Here is an 11,474-nt window from a genome sequence, read left to right on the forward strand (position 1 = left end):
AAAATGGTCTAGATTTTAAGGAACCTCAAAGCTAAACACTGCATGCTCTTTAGTAACCAAAACCCAAACTTTCGAGGAGACATTGTGAGAAGTGTAATTCAAAGCCTATCAACACTTTCTTTGAGGGCATTTTTGTGGAAGTATTGTCTTGACGCTGTAATTTCCATGCGGTATCCTGCTGGTTCAGCGAAAACTATCTGTAGACAGATCGAAAGTTGCATTTTCTAAATATTCTGCCCAGGGCAAAACATCGCAATTCCATATCAGAGAATCACATGCGCACCTCTGTCCAGCATTGCCATCTCCAGCGCTAACGAGTAAAATCTTTTAGATATCTCTACATTCCGTATGCTGAAAATCTGCAGGGCTTCCACGGGGAAGCTCTTGCAGCAATCCTGTGCTACATCTCTATGCTGAAGTGTGGCCAAGACAGCTAGCACGCACGCTATACAGGGTCCTCAGAATATCAGTGACTGAAGGTACATTCTGTCACTAATGCAAGTAAAGTCGTTTTTCTGGGAGTCTAGTTCTTGCCAACTGCCGCTTCTGAGCATCTAACTTTCTTCAAGTACTACATCGGAGGCATGTTCGAGATGTAGCGCGATTTTTCCTAAACTCTCAAAGTAGCTTCTGTAATTAATCTGCACGACCCCTTTCTTTTCCGAGTAAAGAAATTTATCTCCAATGGAGCACGTTTCGAAAATCACGTTAGGTTTAGGTTACGACTGGATTAATTAAACAAAATTTTATTGAGAATTCCATACAGCTTGGCTATTAATAGTATCCACCGAAAGACGTAGAGACAGGACCACTGCGAGGAACTAGTTGGTCAGACCTAAGTGACGTCACGTTAATGGTACGGGTGGTCGTCACCGTGGTGAAAAGGCGCTGGAGGAGTGACTGCGTTTCCAGGACTGGGCGGGTAATCACCTGAAAGACAGGTTTCACAGGTTATGAAAATATTCACCACTGGCGGTTATAGGCTATCGACATTAATTTCCCTCTTTCAAAGTAGAAGCTATGAAACCATTCAGAGCAGAATCAGTCTTCCGGAAACCAGACCGGCTAAAAGGGAACAAACAGCCAACAGGTCGGAGGTCCTGCGACAGTGAGGTTGAGCACAAGACTAAAATATCTAAATATAAAAATTTTAGAACCGTTCCGAGGGACGTTCCAATTCAACCAAGCTGAAACAGATGAGAGCTGAGAACCCCGTTATTCACAGATGCAAGTTAACTATCGACGAAGTTTCGCATGAAAACATTCTTTGCATTCTTGCAACTACTATTTTCAATTGTTCCTTGGCCGGTGTGTTCTTACCTCGTAGCTGGTGGAGACGTGTTCTATGGGCTGCCATAATTCAACCGTCTGGGTCTCTGTTACAAAACTTGTAAAGATAGAAACTACAGTTTTCGTGGGAAAGACATCTACAGTTTGGGTCAGCACAGACACTGGGGTCGACGTAATCCTGACTAGGGATGTTACAGTGTCGGGAGCAGCACGCACGAAAGTTCGCTGAGTGGCCAACTGTGTCACAGGAATCTTGACCATGGTAACAGAAGTTACCCAGACATCGGAGGTAGAAGGAACCCGTAAGGTGTGGGTCTTCGTTACCTAGGGTAGAGAGATAAGCAACTTCAACAATTTCAACTTTTATCTCAATTATCGGCAACCTAAATTTAAAAAAATCTCTTGCTACAACTGCCGCAAGTTGCGTATCGCCGTCTTGATATCTGTCGTCTACAAATCAGTCTATTTCACATGGTTTGTGGCGTCGTAGTTAGCCCCCACTTCTATTCCAGTAATGCACCAAGAAAGTTTGTACTTACAAAATTTGTTACAGTGTTTGTGAGCTGCACGGGGCCGGTGCGTGGGATAGCATGTTCTTCATACTGGGGTGCATTAGCGGGAGACAAGCCTGACCCGATCACAATATTACCGCTGCCACTGGTGAAGACGCCCGCCTGTCCAGACTGGCCCGATGTAGCCTGGGCGCTCCTTCGGCCATCAGAGGAGGACGCCCCTCCCACCACGAATTGCTGATTGACAAATTGGCCATCGCCACTCTCGGGGAAGGTCAACCTATTTTCAGCGACACGATTGCCGCCAGACGTTGAACCAAATGTAGCTGGATTAGGTTTAGCCACCCCCGAAAGAAAGTCCGGAGTGAAGCTTCCTTGCTGCAAAGTTTGGGAAGACTGCGAAGAAGCCCCAACGAACGAAACTGCAGGGCCCGACTGTCCAGCCCGGATCGCGTTATCGGAGTAGCCGAGACTGCCTACGTCCTGAAAATCCCGTAACCCGTTAATACATTACAGTCGATTCATGGAAGCGCAATTTCATCATAGGGGGCAAACTCAATATGCATTATAAATTAAACGCACGACAGGTCAATCGCATAATTTACAACTGAACTATTCTCGCTACGTTTAGCAATAACCGCCTTACATAAACTACTCACCGCTTGAGTCAATGAAGCAATAGAGACGAGCGAAACAATGCTTAGGACCTGGAAAACAGAACAGCTTATTCAATACGCCCAGATCCTTGACGCAGTAGCAGTAGAATTCATCAACACATGCGCTCAGCTCCAGCAATGGTGCAAGCAGACCAGTTAAGCAATTCACAAGCGTAGCAAAAGTTATATCCATTCATGCTTAGCCAATAATTATGCATAAATTTATATGATATTGTTTGATTAAGACTTAGTAGATACATACGTACATTGTAAACAGCCATAGCGAATATTCTTCGAGAACAGTGTAGTTTTAGTCTGTTCAAGTTTACGTCTAGGAGATGTGTGATCTACGAGTCAAAAATGGGTAGCCGAGTTCGACTGCAGATGCTGTATTCAATAAACGCTAACCTGTGAATGCATTTTGTGGGTGAATTTATTAAATCCATGCTTTAATTTTCAAGGTCTGAGAAATCCTGAGACTTTATACACAAATATCTATTGACCCGGAACAAACCTTAGATGTAATTATTATACTTATCTCTGAATTGATATTTACGCCACTATGTTAATTATCGGATTACTATTTTATAGCTCTATAACCTTAAAATTTTGTCAGCACCTATGCATCACCGGAAGGCAGCTTTGAATTCTGAAGAAAAGTTTCGTTAACATCTGTTTATGTTTCTATAGCTAACCGCCAATTGTAACCCGCATTTACGTCTAACACGCATTCATGCCGAAATCGAAAAATTTATTGCAACTTGAACATGACATGAATGCTGAAATAAATCATAAGAGTATTTTTCATTTAAATTTCCTCAATAGCTTGAGAATTTTCCAGCGGCCAATGTTTTAGAGTCACTAAAAACGAACAAGAAAGCGGCCCGAGAAACGTTGGAGACGTGAGCCACAGAACGATGGAAGTCGTTCAACTGGCTAGTTTAAGCACAGTTTTTTGCTCGAGTTTTATCTTGATATTCCCAATTATACAGGGTGAAACTTTATTAATTCAATGGCTCTAAAAATACAATATATATTCCAGAAACTTGGAGTTGATATTAAAGAAGGTACCATGCAAATCAACGTCTCTGCGGTCGCTGCCTCGTCACATCTGCTCTCAAGTCTAATGAACTAAATTTGGTTATGTTTTACCTTCCAATCTAGAAAAAAGTTTAAACTTGGCTAAGATTGCGCGAATGAAAATTTAGCAAGAGTGAACTCCTGCATGCTTCCTGCCGTAATAAGAGCGTGAATGAAGCGTAGGTAATTCTGACTCTATTTTATACGATTATATTGAAAATAGCTGTTGTGAAGTGGAGAAGGGACTGAGCTATGTAAAGCAATAATAGGCAGGATGTGACTTGACCGCAAAGTTAGGGTAGAAAACCGCGAGACCTGGGGTTTGTTTATAGGTTGGAATGGCGAGGGTATCAAAAGGCTGACCCTTGTGGAACTCGAAACTTTCGCAGCGCGTCCCGTGGTAGGCGTGCGCGACGTCCTGCTATATAACCATCATAAAATTGCCCCCCACGTTTGTTCTACTGTGGTGACCGTCACATCAGTACGGTCTGTTGCTATCTCCCCAACGGCTTCGGCCGTTGAGCGGCGGGTCACGAAATAACGGCCGCGCGAAACGTCGAGTCATTCATACCGGTACGTCTCCGATATAATAACGTCAGAAAATCTACGAGTAATGACCGTAACTTCGCTTATTTGTACGGTCAACATTCACTTATTTGTACGGTTGTGACTTAGCCCTGAGCCAACGCGTGAGGCCACGAGATGTCCAACGATTATAACGCCGGCAATCAGAAGATTCAAGTTTTCGGTACTACGCAAGAATTATATCATCGGTACGGTCATAAGCACGGTACGGTCACAGTCATCGTTAGTAGCGGTACGGTCACGACCACCAGCACCAGAAGCACGGAAATGAGCTTGGAGTAGCACCATCGACGACGAAATACGGTTATAAAGATGAACGCCGCTATTCAGTACGGTCATTATAAAAACAACCTACGGAAAGTATGCCACTTCGGCTACCAACCTGACAAACGATAAATAATAATATCTGGAACCCTAACGTAAAGTAAAACTGAAAGAGTAATAACTTCGAAAAATCAACGTTGAGAAAAATATAAGGTATTTCTTTTCGGTAACTTTATTTTAATCACGCGCTGGTCACGCTCAAATTGCAATGCATGGTCAACACATCCATAACTGCTAACATGAAAATGGATTTGTTTGCGTGGCATAAGTTAAGGTTTACAGATCAGAGCTGGGGCTTGAAATCAAACTTAGATTCGGAAGAATATCCGTATAAAAACAATAAATTATGTAATAATATCGGCCAAAAATATTCAGAGTGCCCATAAAACTAAACAGACATGCTGGTCGATTAACACGTATATGAGCTCATGTATTCATATATACGCACGATTTCATACTGTAAATCTAAAGCCTTTATCTATAAATGTAGCGGTAGCGCTGTAGCGGCAAAACCTCGTATCGCTACTTAAATATGTAGCGGGCGCTACCGCTACCGCTACCGCTCCCGCTACAATTGCTTAAATGTAGCGCCGCTACCGCTACCGCTATACTGCCCACCTCTTCGTATGTCCTAATATACATACGGGTCCGCATAATCAAACTGACGGTTTTATCTTCCGAAATATTCAAAGGGTTTCACAAAGGCATTCACAAGCACACACGAGTCTCTATCTTGAAACAAACATGGGTTAAATAACCTGTTCTTATCGGACCTCTCCCATTCGCTTAACTGATTCTACGAACAGCTGACGGGAATGGCGAGTTTCACGAATATCGTAGAACTTTTGACCTTGTCCAATGTTCAAATTTTCATTCCTATATATACTATATGTACAGAAGTGAACAATGACCGTATCACACATCAATTTATCACAGATTGATCTACGGCACGAAATTTCAACGCTGGCCTAGTATTTTACTCGATCAGTGATTTATTCACATTGCAATTAAAAATATGGTAGTGTCATTAAATATTTCTCTTTGCAACTGAAATATATTGAATTCGTAATTTTGTTAATCGAAGTATCTAGAATTGATTTACATTTTGATCAGAAGATTTACGCCTGATTCTCGAACTCAGCATTTAAAACTTCATTTGCAAAGCGGTCTCGCCTATAGTCAAAACGTTCTAGTAAAATCTACAGTGTTTTAACCGTCATAACATGAAATATGATTTCAAGAACATGAGAATTCGATCGAATTTTGGCGATCGTGTTGAAAATTAATCGCACGTTGCTGGGCCAACCCAACTTAGAGCGAGACTCAAATCAGATTGAAATGACGAGCGTGCGATCAAATGAACAAGACAAAGAAGTTCAAGATAGAAAGCACACGCAACCCATTCCTGCTACCAAGGAGTTTATTTTTCAGTTATTTACATTGAAAGTGAGCGAAATTAGTGTTCATAAGATGGTTCAAAAGCCTACTAGAAGGATCGTTTGGAGAACCATGACCTAAATTGGTTCATTGGATAAATTAGCGTCTCTCTACTTGTCCAATTGAACCTGGGACATTCCTACGTCAGGTTAAGGCGAAATACATGTTAATTTAGACACCGATTCATTAGCTTGAACGTTCACGATAAGCCCGTACATTTGCATGACCCGCTGAACACAAAGCAATCACTACAAGTGATTTATTCTGAGTATATACTTCTAGAAATTGAGTTTAGATATATATAATAATCAATTCACTTTCAATACGATAAACGCTCACCAGCAACCAAGGTTGCGAACCAGATCGGTTTGCAGTTCTGCGGATATTTCTGCACGAAGGTGTTCGAATCAAAGGCCTAGTCCATTACGGTTCAAGGCTCCAATTTGCAGATAGACGAGCTTCCAGAGTCACTCCGGCCATCCAAATCATCCAAAGATCGCAGTTATCATTGTATATCCAACTGGCTCCGTGTTCTCCGGAGTGGTTCTTATGCTTGCTACTACGCCGAAATGAAGGCTGGGTCATACAATTAGGTTCCACCATAATCCATTACTCTTTTCCCAATGAATCGTTAGAGACCGCTTGAATGGTAGTCTACGAGCACCAATTAACGTTGAAAGTATCCCAACTATCAAAGATTGGTAATTACAGCTCTATAGATTCAATCTGCAACTATTGAAGTCTAAGCAAGTGATCAAGCTACCAGTAGCCAAATCAAGTAACTAATCCGATTGTAGCGCGGATAGGTAGTTAGAAGAACTCAAATCAACAGATTGCCGACTTTATTGGGGAAAACCGAGTCGTCAGTTTACAATCTAGACATTTTATTCGTATCTACCGTTCACAAAGCTACATTGTTCTAGTCTAGAACGCGTAGCCATAACGTCGAGGTAGTTGCACGGGACCAGCCCTGGGAATAACGAGGGATCTTGTAGAGGTCACGTCTATGGTGCGGGTGGCGGTGACCGTTGTGAAGACTCTCTGGAGGAGAGTCTGCGTCTGAAGCACCGGCACTGTCAGCACCTAGGACAGGAGATGACAATAGGTTAGTTCGGACCGTATCGCGAAATTAACAATAATTCAGATACCAGGTTATCATATAATTCACTTCGGACTCTAAGTTGATTTCTAGTGCAGTTCTGGGACCGACACAAAGATCACCTCGTAGTTTGTGGCGACATGGACGATTGGCTGCCAGAACTCTACGCTCCTTGTCACTGTGTTGAACCGAGTGAAGACCGACAACATCGTTTTGGTGGGGAAAATTTCTTCCGTCCTCGTAACAACTGAGACAGGCGTCTTCGTTATTCTGATTACTGAAGTTACAGTCCCAGCAACACCAGGGACATAGCGACGCTCAGTCGAGTACTGTGTGACGGGTACTATGACTTGAGTGACTGAAGTAACCCAAACATCGGAGGTCACAGGAACGCGGAGAGTATGGGTCTTCGTAACCTGAAAGAAATGGAATATCGTGACCATCAAACGACACTAAAGAAACAAGGACGGTCATGTTAATCGATAAGCAACCAATTGGCCGGAGACCCGATTTGCACTAGGAGACTTGCCTGAACAATCACAGTCTCAGTAATAGCCACAGGGCCAGATCTTGGGAAGACGTGGTTTTCGTAAGGAGACACTAGCCCACCCAAGTTTACCCCACGTCTTGCACCAGAAACTTCTGCCACATCAGAGGTGCCGGAAGATGAAGTTCCAAAGTTGAGCGGCTGAACTCCTAATCTTGAAGAATCGGGAACTAGGTTTTGAGCGCGATCACTAGATGCGCGTACGGGAGAACTTGGCGCAGTGAACTGTTGAAATCTACCACCGCTCTGAGCAGTTTCTTCACGATTGCTGCGCACATCTACAGGATTGTTAGGCGTAAAGAGGCTAGCGTCTTGGAAGACTTGTTGACGATTGCCATCAGAACCTGGCGACGAGGGAGCTGGAAGCGCAGGAGCGCCAGCCGAAGCTCCAGGTTCGTCGAACGTTCGCGGCCCAGTCAAAGAACTGCCAACTATGATGTTCGTTCTGGCCTCCGGCGGAACCTGTAGGGGCAATAGTACGGCGGATCTTTAGCCGTTAAAAATTCCTAGTTCACAATTATATTCCAATTCCCAATAGTTCAAAGAAATATACATACGTATGACGTAGGCGCAGCGAACGAGGTTGCCAGCAATACTAGCGCGATGCAAATCTGTAATGAAGATATATCTTTCATTAACGCTTCACAAGCGACCAATATTTAGAATTTAATGGCAGATCGTTTTAGCCAATAGCAACCACATCAACAAGCACACCCAGAACCCTTCTAAGTCCAGTTACGCAGTTGGCACTTACACTTTGAACGACATCCTAACTTTCTTATTCCTACATAGGCAAACTGTAGTAGATATACAATAGCAAATTTCGCAGGACCATCATCATTTAAGTATTATTAAAGAATGCTGCGCACCTATACAGAATAAGGCATGCAAACACCAGTAACCTAGGAATCTTGGAAACAGTTAAATACCAATAGGTCACTTTAAACTCACATCAAATAACAGTCACTGATCCTACCTTCAAAGCCATTACGAAACTTGCGGTTTTCATAGATCTCTCCAGTCGAAGAACCACCAACAGAGTGATGCCATAGACAGGCATGTCATCGTCGGCATCAGGTTGTATCTACAATATTTCTCTTCTGAACGAAACATCTTGCAGTCAGCCTGGATTTAAAAATAGGGATTGAGATGCATTTTGGTGATGGACGAATGTAACAATCTCATGTAGCGTTGAATGAAGTGAATAATTAAACAAATTAAATGAAATTAAAATTAGCCTAGAATGAATCATTAAATCAATATAATTATTATCACCTCTCTTAAAATTTAGTGTCATTATGTTAGATAGACTAAAACAACCTTAACTTGGGATACGATAAGGTACACAATTATTCAATTATATTTAGGCTTCATGCAGGTAATTCATTCAAAATATATTAGTAAACTTGGTAAAAGCATAGTAAAAGTGCACAATGACAGTTCAAAACACGAAATCGCTTAGGCATATTTTGTTCCGAGATGACAACGCATTATTGATAAGCAGTGATAACAAAAGTATGAAGCGTGAAGTCAAGTTTCGACGATTGTCCAGAGATCTATCGCTTATCACCAGATGTTTAGGGTTAGCGGGGAAAACAAATACATGAGACCGTCAAAACAGATGTGGACGTCTAGTGTATTTAACAACAGAACGTATAGCAAGTCTGCTTGTTACCCAACAGCAGCTCCAGAGTTCGGGTTCTGGCAGTCAGCCGTTCATCATGTTTTCATCAGTGGTCTTCTCTTTATCGCTGATTCTCATATTAAATGAGGTAATCATAACATGGAGAACTTTAATTCTGCATTTTGATTACTTAACCTCTGAGCTTGTGAGCATATTATTTAATGATGGTTAAATCTTCGTGGCTTCATCATTTGTTTTCCACACAATGCATATTTTGTCACCAATAAAGCACTGCCTCGTGAAATCAAAGCCGTAGGGATGTTTCTTGCCGTAACTTTCGCTGTCACCTATCAGTAGCGATCTAAAAGCTTGTAGCGTTCTATTCGTAGATTCCCTACCTATCAAAAAAATGTTCGTGCAAGTAAATGCTGATGTTTTTCAATGATTGAACCCATCTTTCTGGACAGTTTAACTCTATCTCGTTAGACAATTGTTTAATTTATCTTATTTGATGTTAAATATTGTTATCATGTTTATGGCTGAAATACCTGGATGAATTTGCTGCAACAACAATAAAATTTTTTGGATAGCACACATGCTTCATCATGCACTTAGATGCTGTATGGCGTGATTTCATATCACATAAGAACTTACCTTGTGACTTCAATTCACTGGCATGCATGCTAATAATTTCTCTCTTTTTGAAAGCTTTACTTCTAGATCCTATGATTGGTCTGAACGATTAATATTGTACACAATATTAACGTTTATTACAGAGGGCGGCAATCCTATATACAGTATTTGTTTTAGGGAGTGGGAGTCTTGTGCCAGGAAGCGGAACCTGTCTCCATCGCCGTGTACTATGAGACCCTGTGCCCCGACAGCCAACGATTCGTCAAGAGGCAACTTGCGGTTGTCTACCCTCAGCTCTACAATATCATGAAGGTTGACATCAACGCCTACGGCAAGGCCAATGTGAGCGCTTACAATGTACAGGAAATAGCGGCGAGAAAATTGTTTAGAAGAAGGTAGATGGGCATAGAAGTTCTGGATAACTAACTAGTAATTTTATTATAATTACCACTAAGTATTGTAATTTATAACTATGTTTGGTTATGAATTATTAATATGACTTAATAATGAATCTTGCAAATTTATTAGCACAGGAAATGCTAATATAATCAGAAATTAATACACATGTAAATGAAATAGAAATATTTTATAGACCAAATAAATTTTTTAAAATTGTTCGTGTGAAATATGTAAAGAATTAACCTCAATGAAGTTAGTAGGATTAATAGCTTCATATAACTCCATCAGATGAAATCAGTGACAGATTGAAGTGTAAGAAAAAATTAATCATACTCCATTGATAGATAATTTTTTGAGGATAAAAGTGTGGGTTTGATTCACTAACATAAGTGATTAACAGTTATAATAAAAAACAATGTGAGGGAAAATAAAAACTTGTGATTTATGAATATATTGAGGGCCGTAGGGATTGGAATAATATCCATAACTCAATTTAAGCAAGTATTCATTGCAGTAAATTTGGTAGTTGATGGCTTCAGTCTGCTCAAAACCTCCTTTTATTTAGTCTATTAGGCACCATCCTACGTGCAAGATTTTATTTGGCCAATTATTTTATCCACGTGTTAGTTTGATTAACATAACTGAAGACGGTGCTGGATACGTAACTCGTTCTTCGCTAAAATAAACCGAATTTTCTTCGCACTTTTCCAAATTACAAACATTGATGGAGTTCCCGATTTAACCAACAAAGTGACTTCAATCGCATTCAGACCAGGAAAAAAGAATAGTTTGATAGTTCACAATTGGTTCGGATATTCTAATGGCTATTGCGTCCCGTATCAAACAGTGAACGCCACTGAACGGCTGGCGCAAATATCGCGTACTGATATTTAAGAAGCTGCTTGGAAATATTCAAAACGAAAGTGGGCAGAATATGGTTTTTACGAGTAATTGCAGTTTTGAGAATCATGAAAATGTTTAGGTCCGTTTTTATTTCCCAAGTTCTGATTCTTATTAAACCTTAAATATGAGTTGATTTTAGTTAAAATTTTATTCGCCCTGTCACTAGTTAACTTTAATAATAATATTAAATAAATTATTAAGCTATCATTAAATAAGTATATCAATTGAATTTCAACTTCGGACACAGAGCCAGCATAGGGCGGCGACTCGTTCAACAGTCAGCACAGCCTCCAGTATGTGTGCAATTACTTATGTTGTTTGAAGATTGATATTCATATTAATATATATCAATAAATTTTATTACTCAGGACACAGAGACGGCAGA

General features: G+C 40.9%; 2 protein-coding genes and 1 long non-coding RNA gene across 3 annotated transcripts; 1 reads left to right on the plus strand and 2 right to left on the minus strand.

The window, feature by feature from the left end:
- Positions 1 to 730: 730 nt before the first annotated feature.
- LOC108679317 lies at positions 731 to 2,808 on the minus strand. Its single transcript, XM_018167915.2, has 5 exons — positions 2,725 to 2,808; positions 2,462 to 2,509; positions 1,830 to 2,285; positions 1,321 to 1,614; positions 731 to 930 (listed from the first exon to the last, which is right to left on the minus strand). Exons 1-5 carry the CDS (start codon positions 2,737 to 2,739, stop codon positions 775 to 777), a joined length of 969 nt encoding a protein of 322 aa, XP_018023404.1. The 5' UTR covers positions 2,740 to 2,808; the 3' UTR covers positions 731 to 774.
- A 3,903-nt stretch (positions 2,809 to 6,711) lies between these two features.
- Positions 6,712 to 8,556, minus strand: LOC108679318. The gene is made up of 5 exons (XM_018167916.2): positions 8,507 to 8,556; positions 8,088 to 8,141; positions 7,513 to 7,992; positions 7,106 to 7,399; positions 6,712 to 6,967 (listed from the first exon to the last, which is right to left on the minus strand). Exons 1-5 carry the CDS (start codon positions 8,537 to 8,539, stop codon positions 6,809 to 6,811), a joined length of 1,020 nt encoding a protein of 339 aa, XP_018023405.1. The 5' UTR covers positions 8,540 to 8,556; the 3' UTR covers positions 6,712 to 6,808.
- Positions 8,557 to 9,170: 614 nt separating this feature from the next.
- On the plus strand, positions 9,171 to 11,474 carry LOC108679319. The gene is made up of 3 exons (XR_001931366.2): positions 9,171 to 9,302; positions 9,965 to 10,129; positions 11,458 to 11,474. It is a non-coding gene; the product is annotated as an uncharacterized LOC108679319 (long non-coding RNA).

Source organism: Hyalella azteca, unplaced genomic scaffold (genome assembly GCF_000764305.2).
Source record: "Hyalella azteca isolate HAZT.00-mixed unplaced genomic scaffold, Hazt_2.0.2 contig16275, whole genome shotgun sequence".
Classification (NCBI taxonomy): Eukaryota; Metazoa; Arthropoda; class Malacostraca; order Amphipoda; family Hyalellidae; genus Hyalella; species Hyalella azteca.

Coding starts and splice junctions, on each gene's coding strand:
- LOC108679317 (XM_018167915.2), bottom strand. Junction 2,286..2,461: donor TTGCTTCATTGACTCAAGCG/GTGAGTAGTTTA, acceptor CGGGATTTTCAG/GACGTAGGCAGTCTCGGCTA. Junction 1,615..1,829: donor CAAACACTGTAACAAATTTT/GTAAGTACAAAC, acceptor TCTCTACCCTAG/GTAACGAAGACCCACACCTT.
- LOC108679318 (XM_018167916.2), bottom strand. CDS start 8,539: ATGAAAACCGCAAGTTTCGTAATGGCTTTGAAG. Junction 8,142..8,506: donor GTTTCGTAATGGCTTTGAAG/GTAGGATCAGTG, acceptor TCTTCATTACAG/ATTTGCATCGCGCTAGTATT. Junction 7,400..7,512: donor CTGAGACTGTGATTGTTCAG/GCAAGTCTCCTA, acceptor CATTTCTTTCAG/GTTACGAAGACCCATACTCT.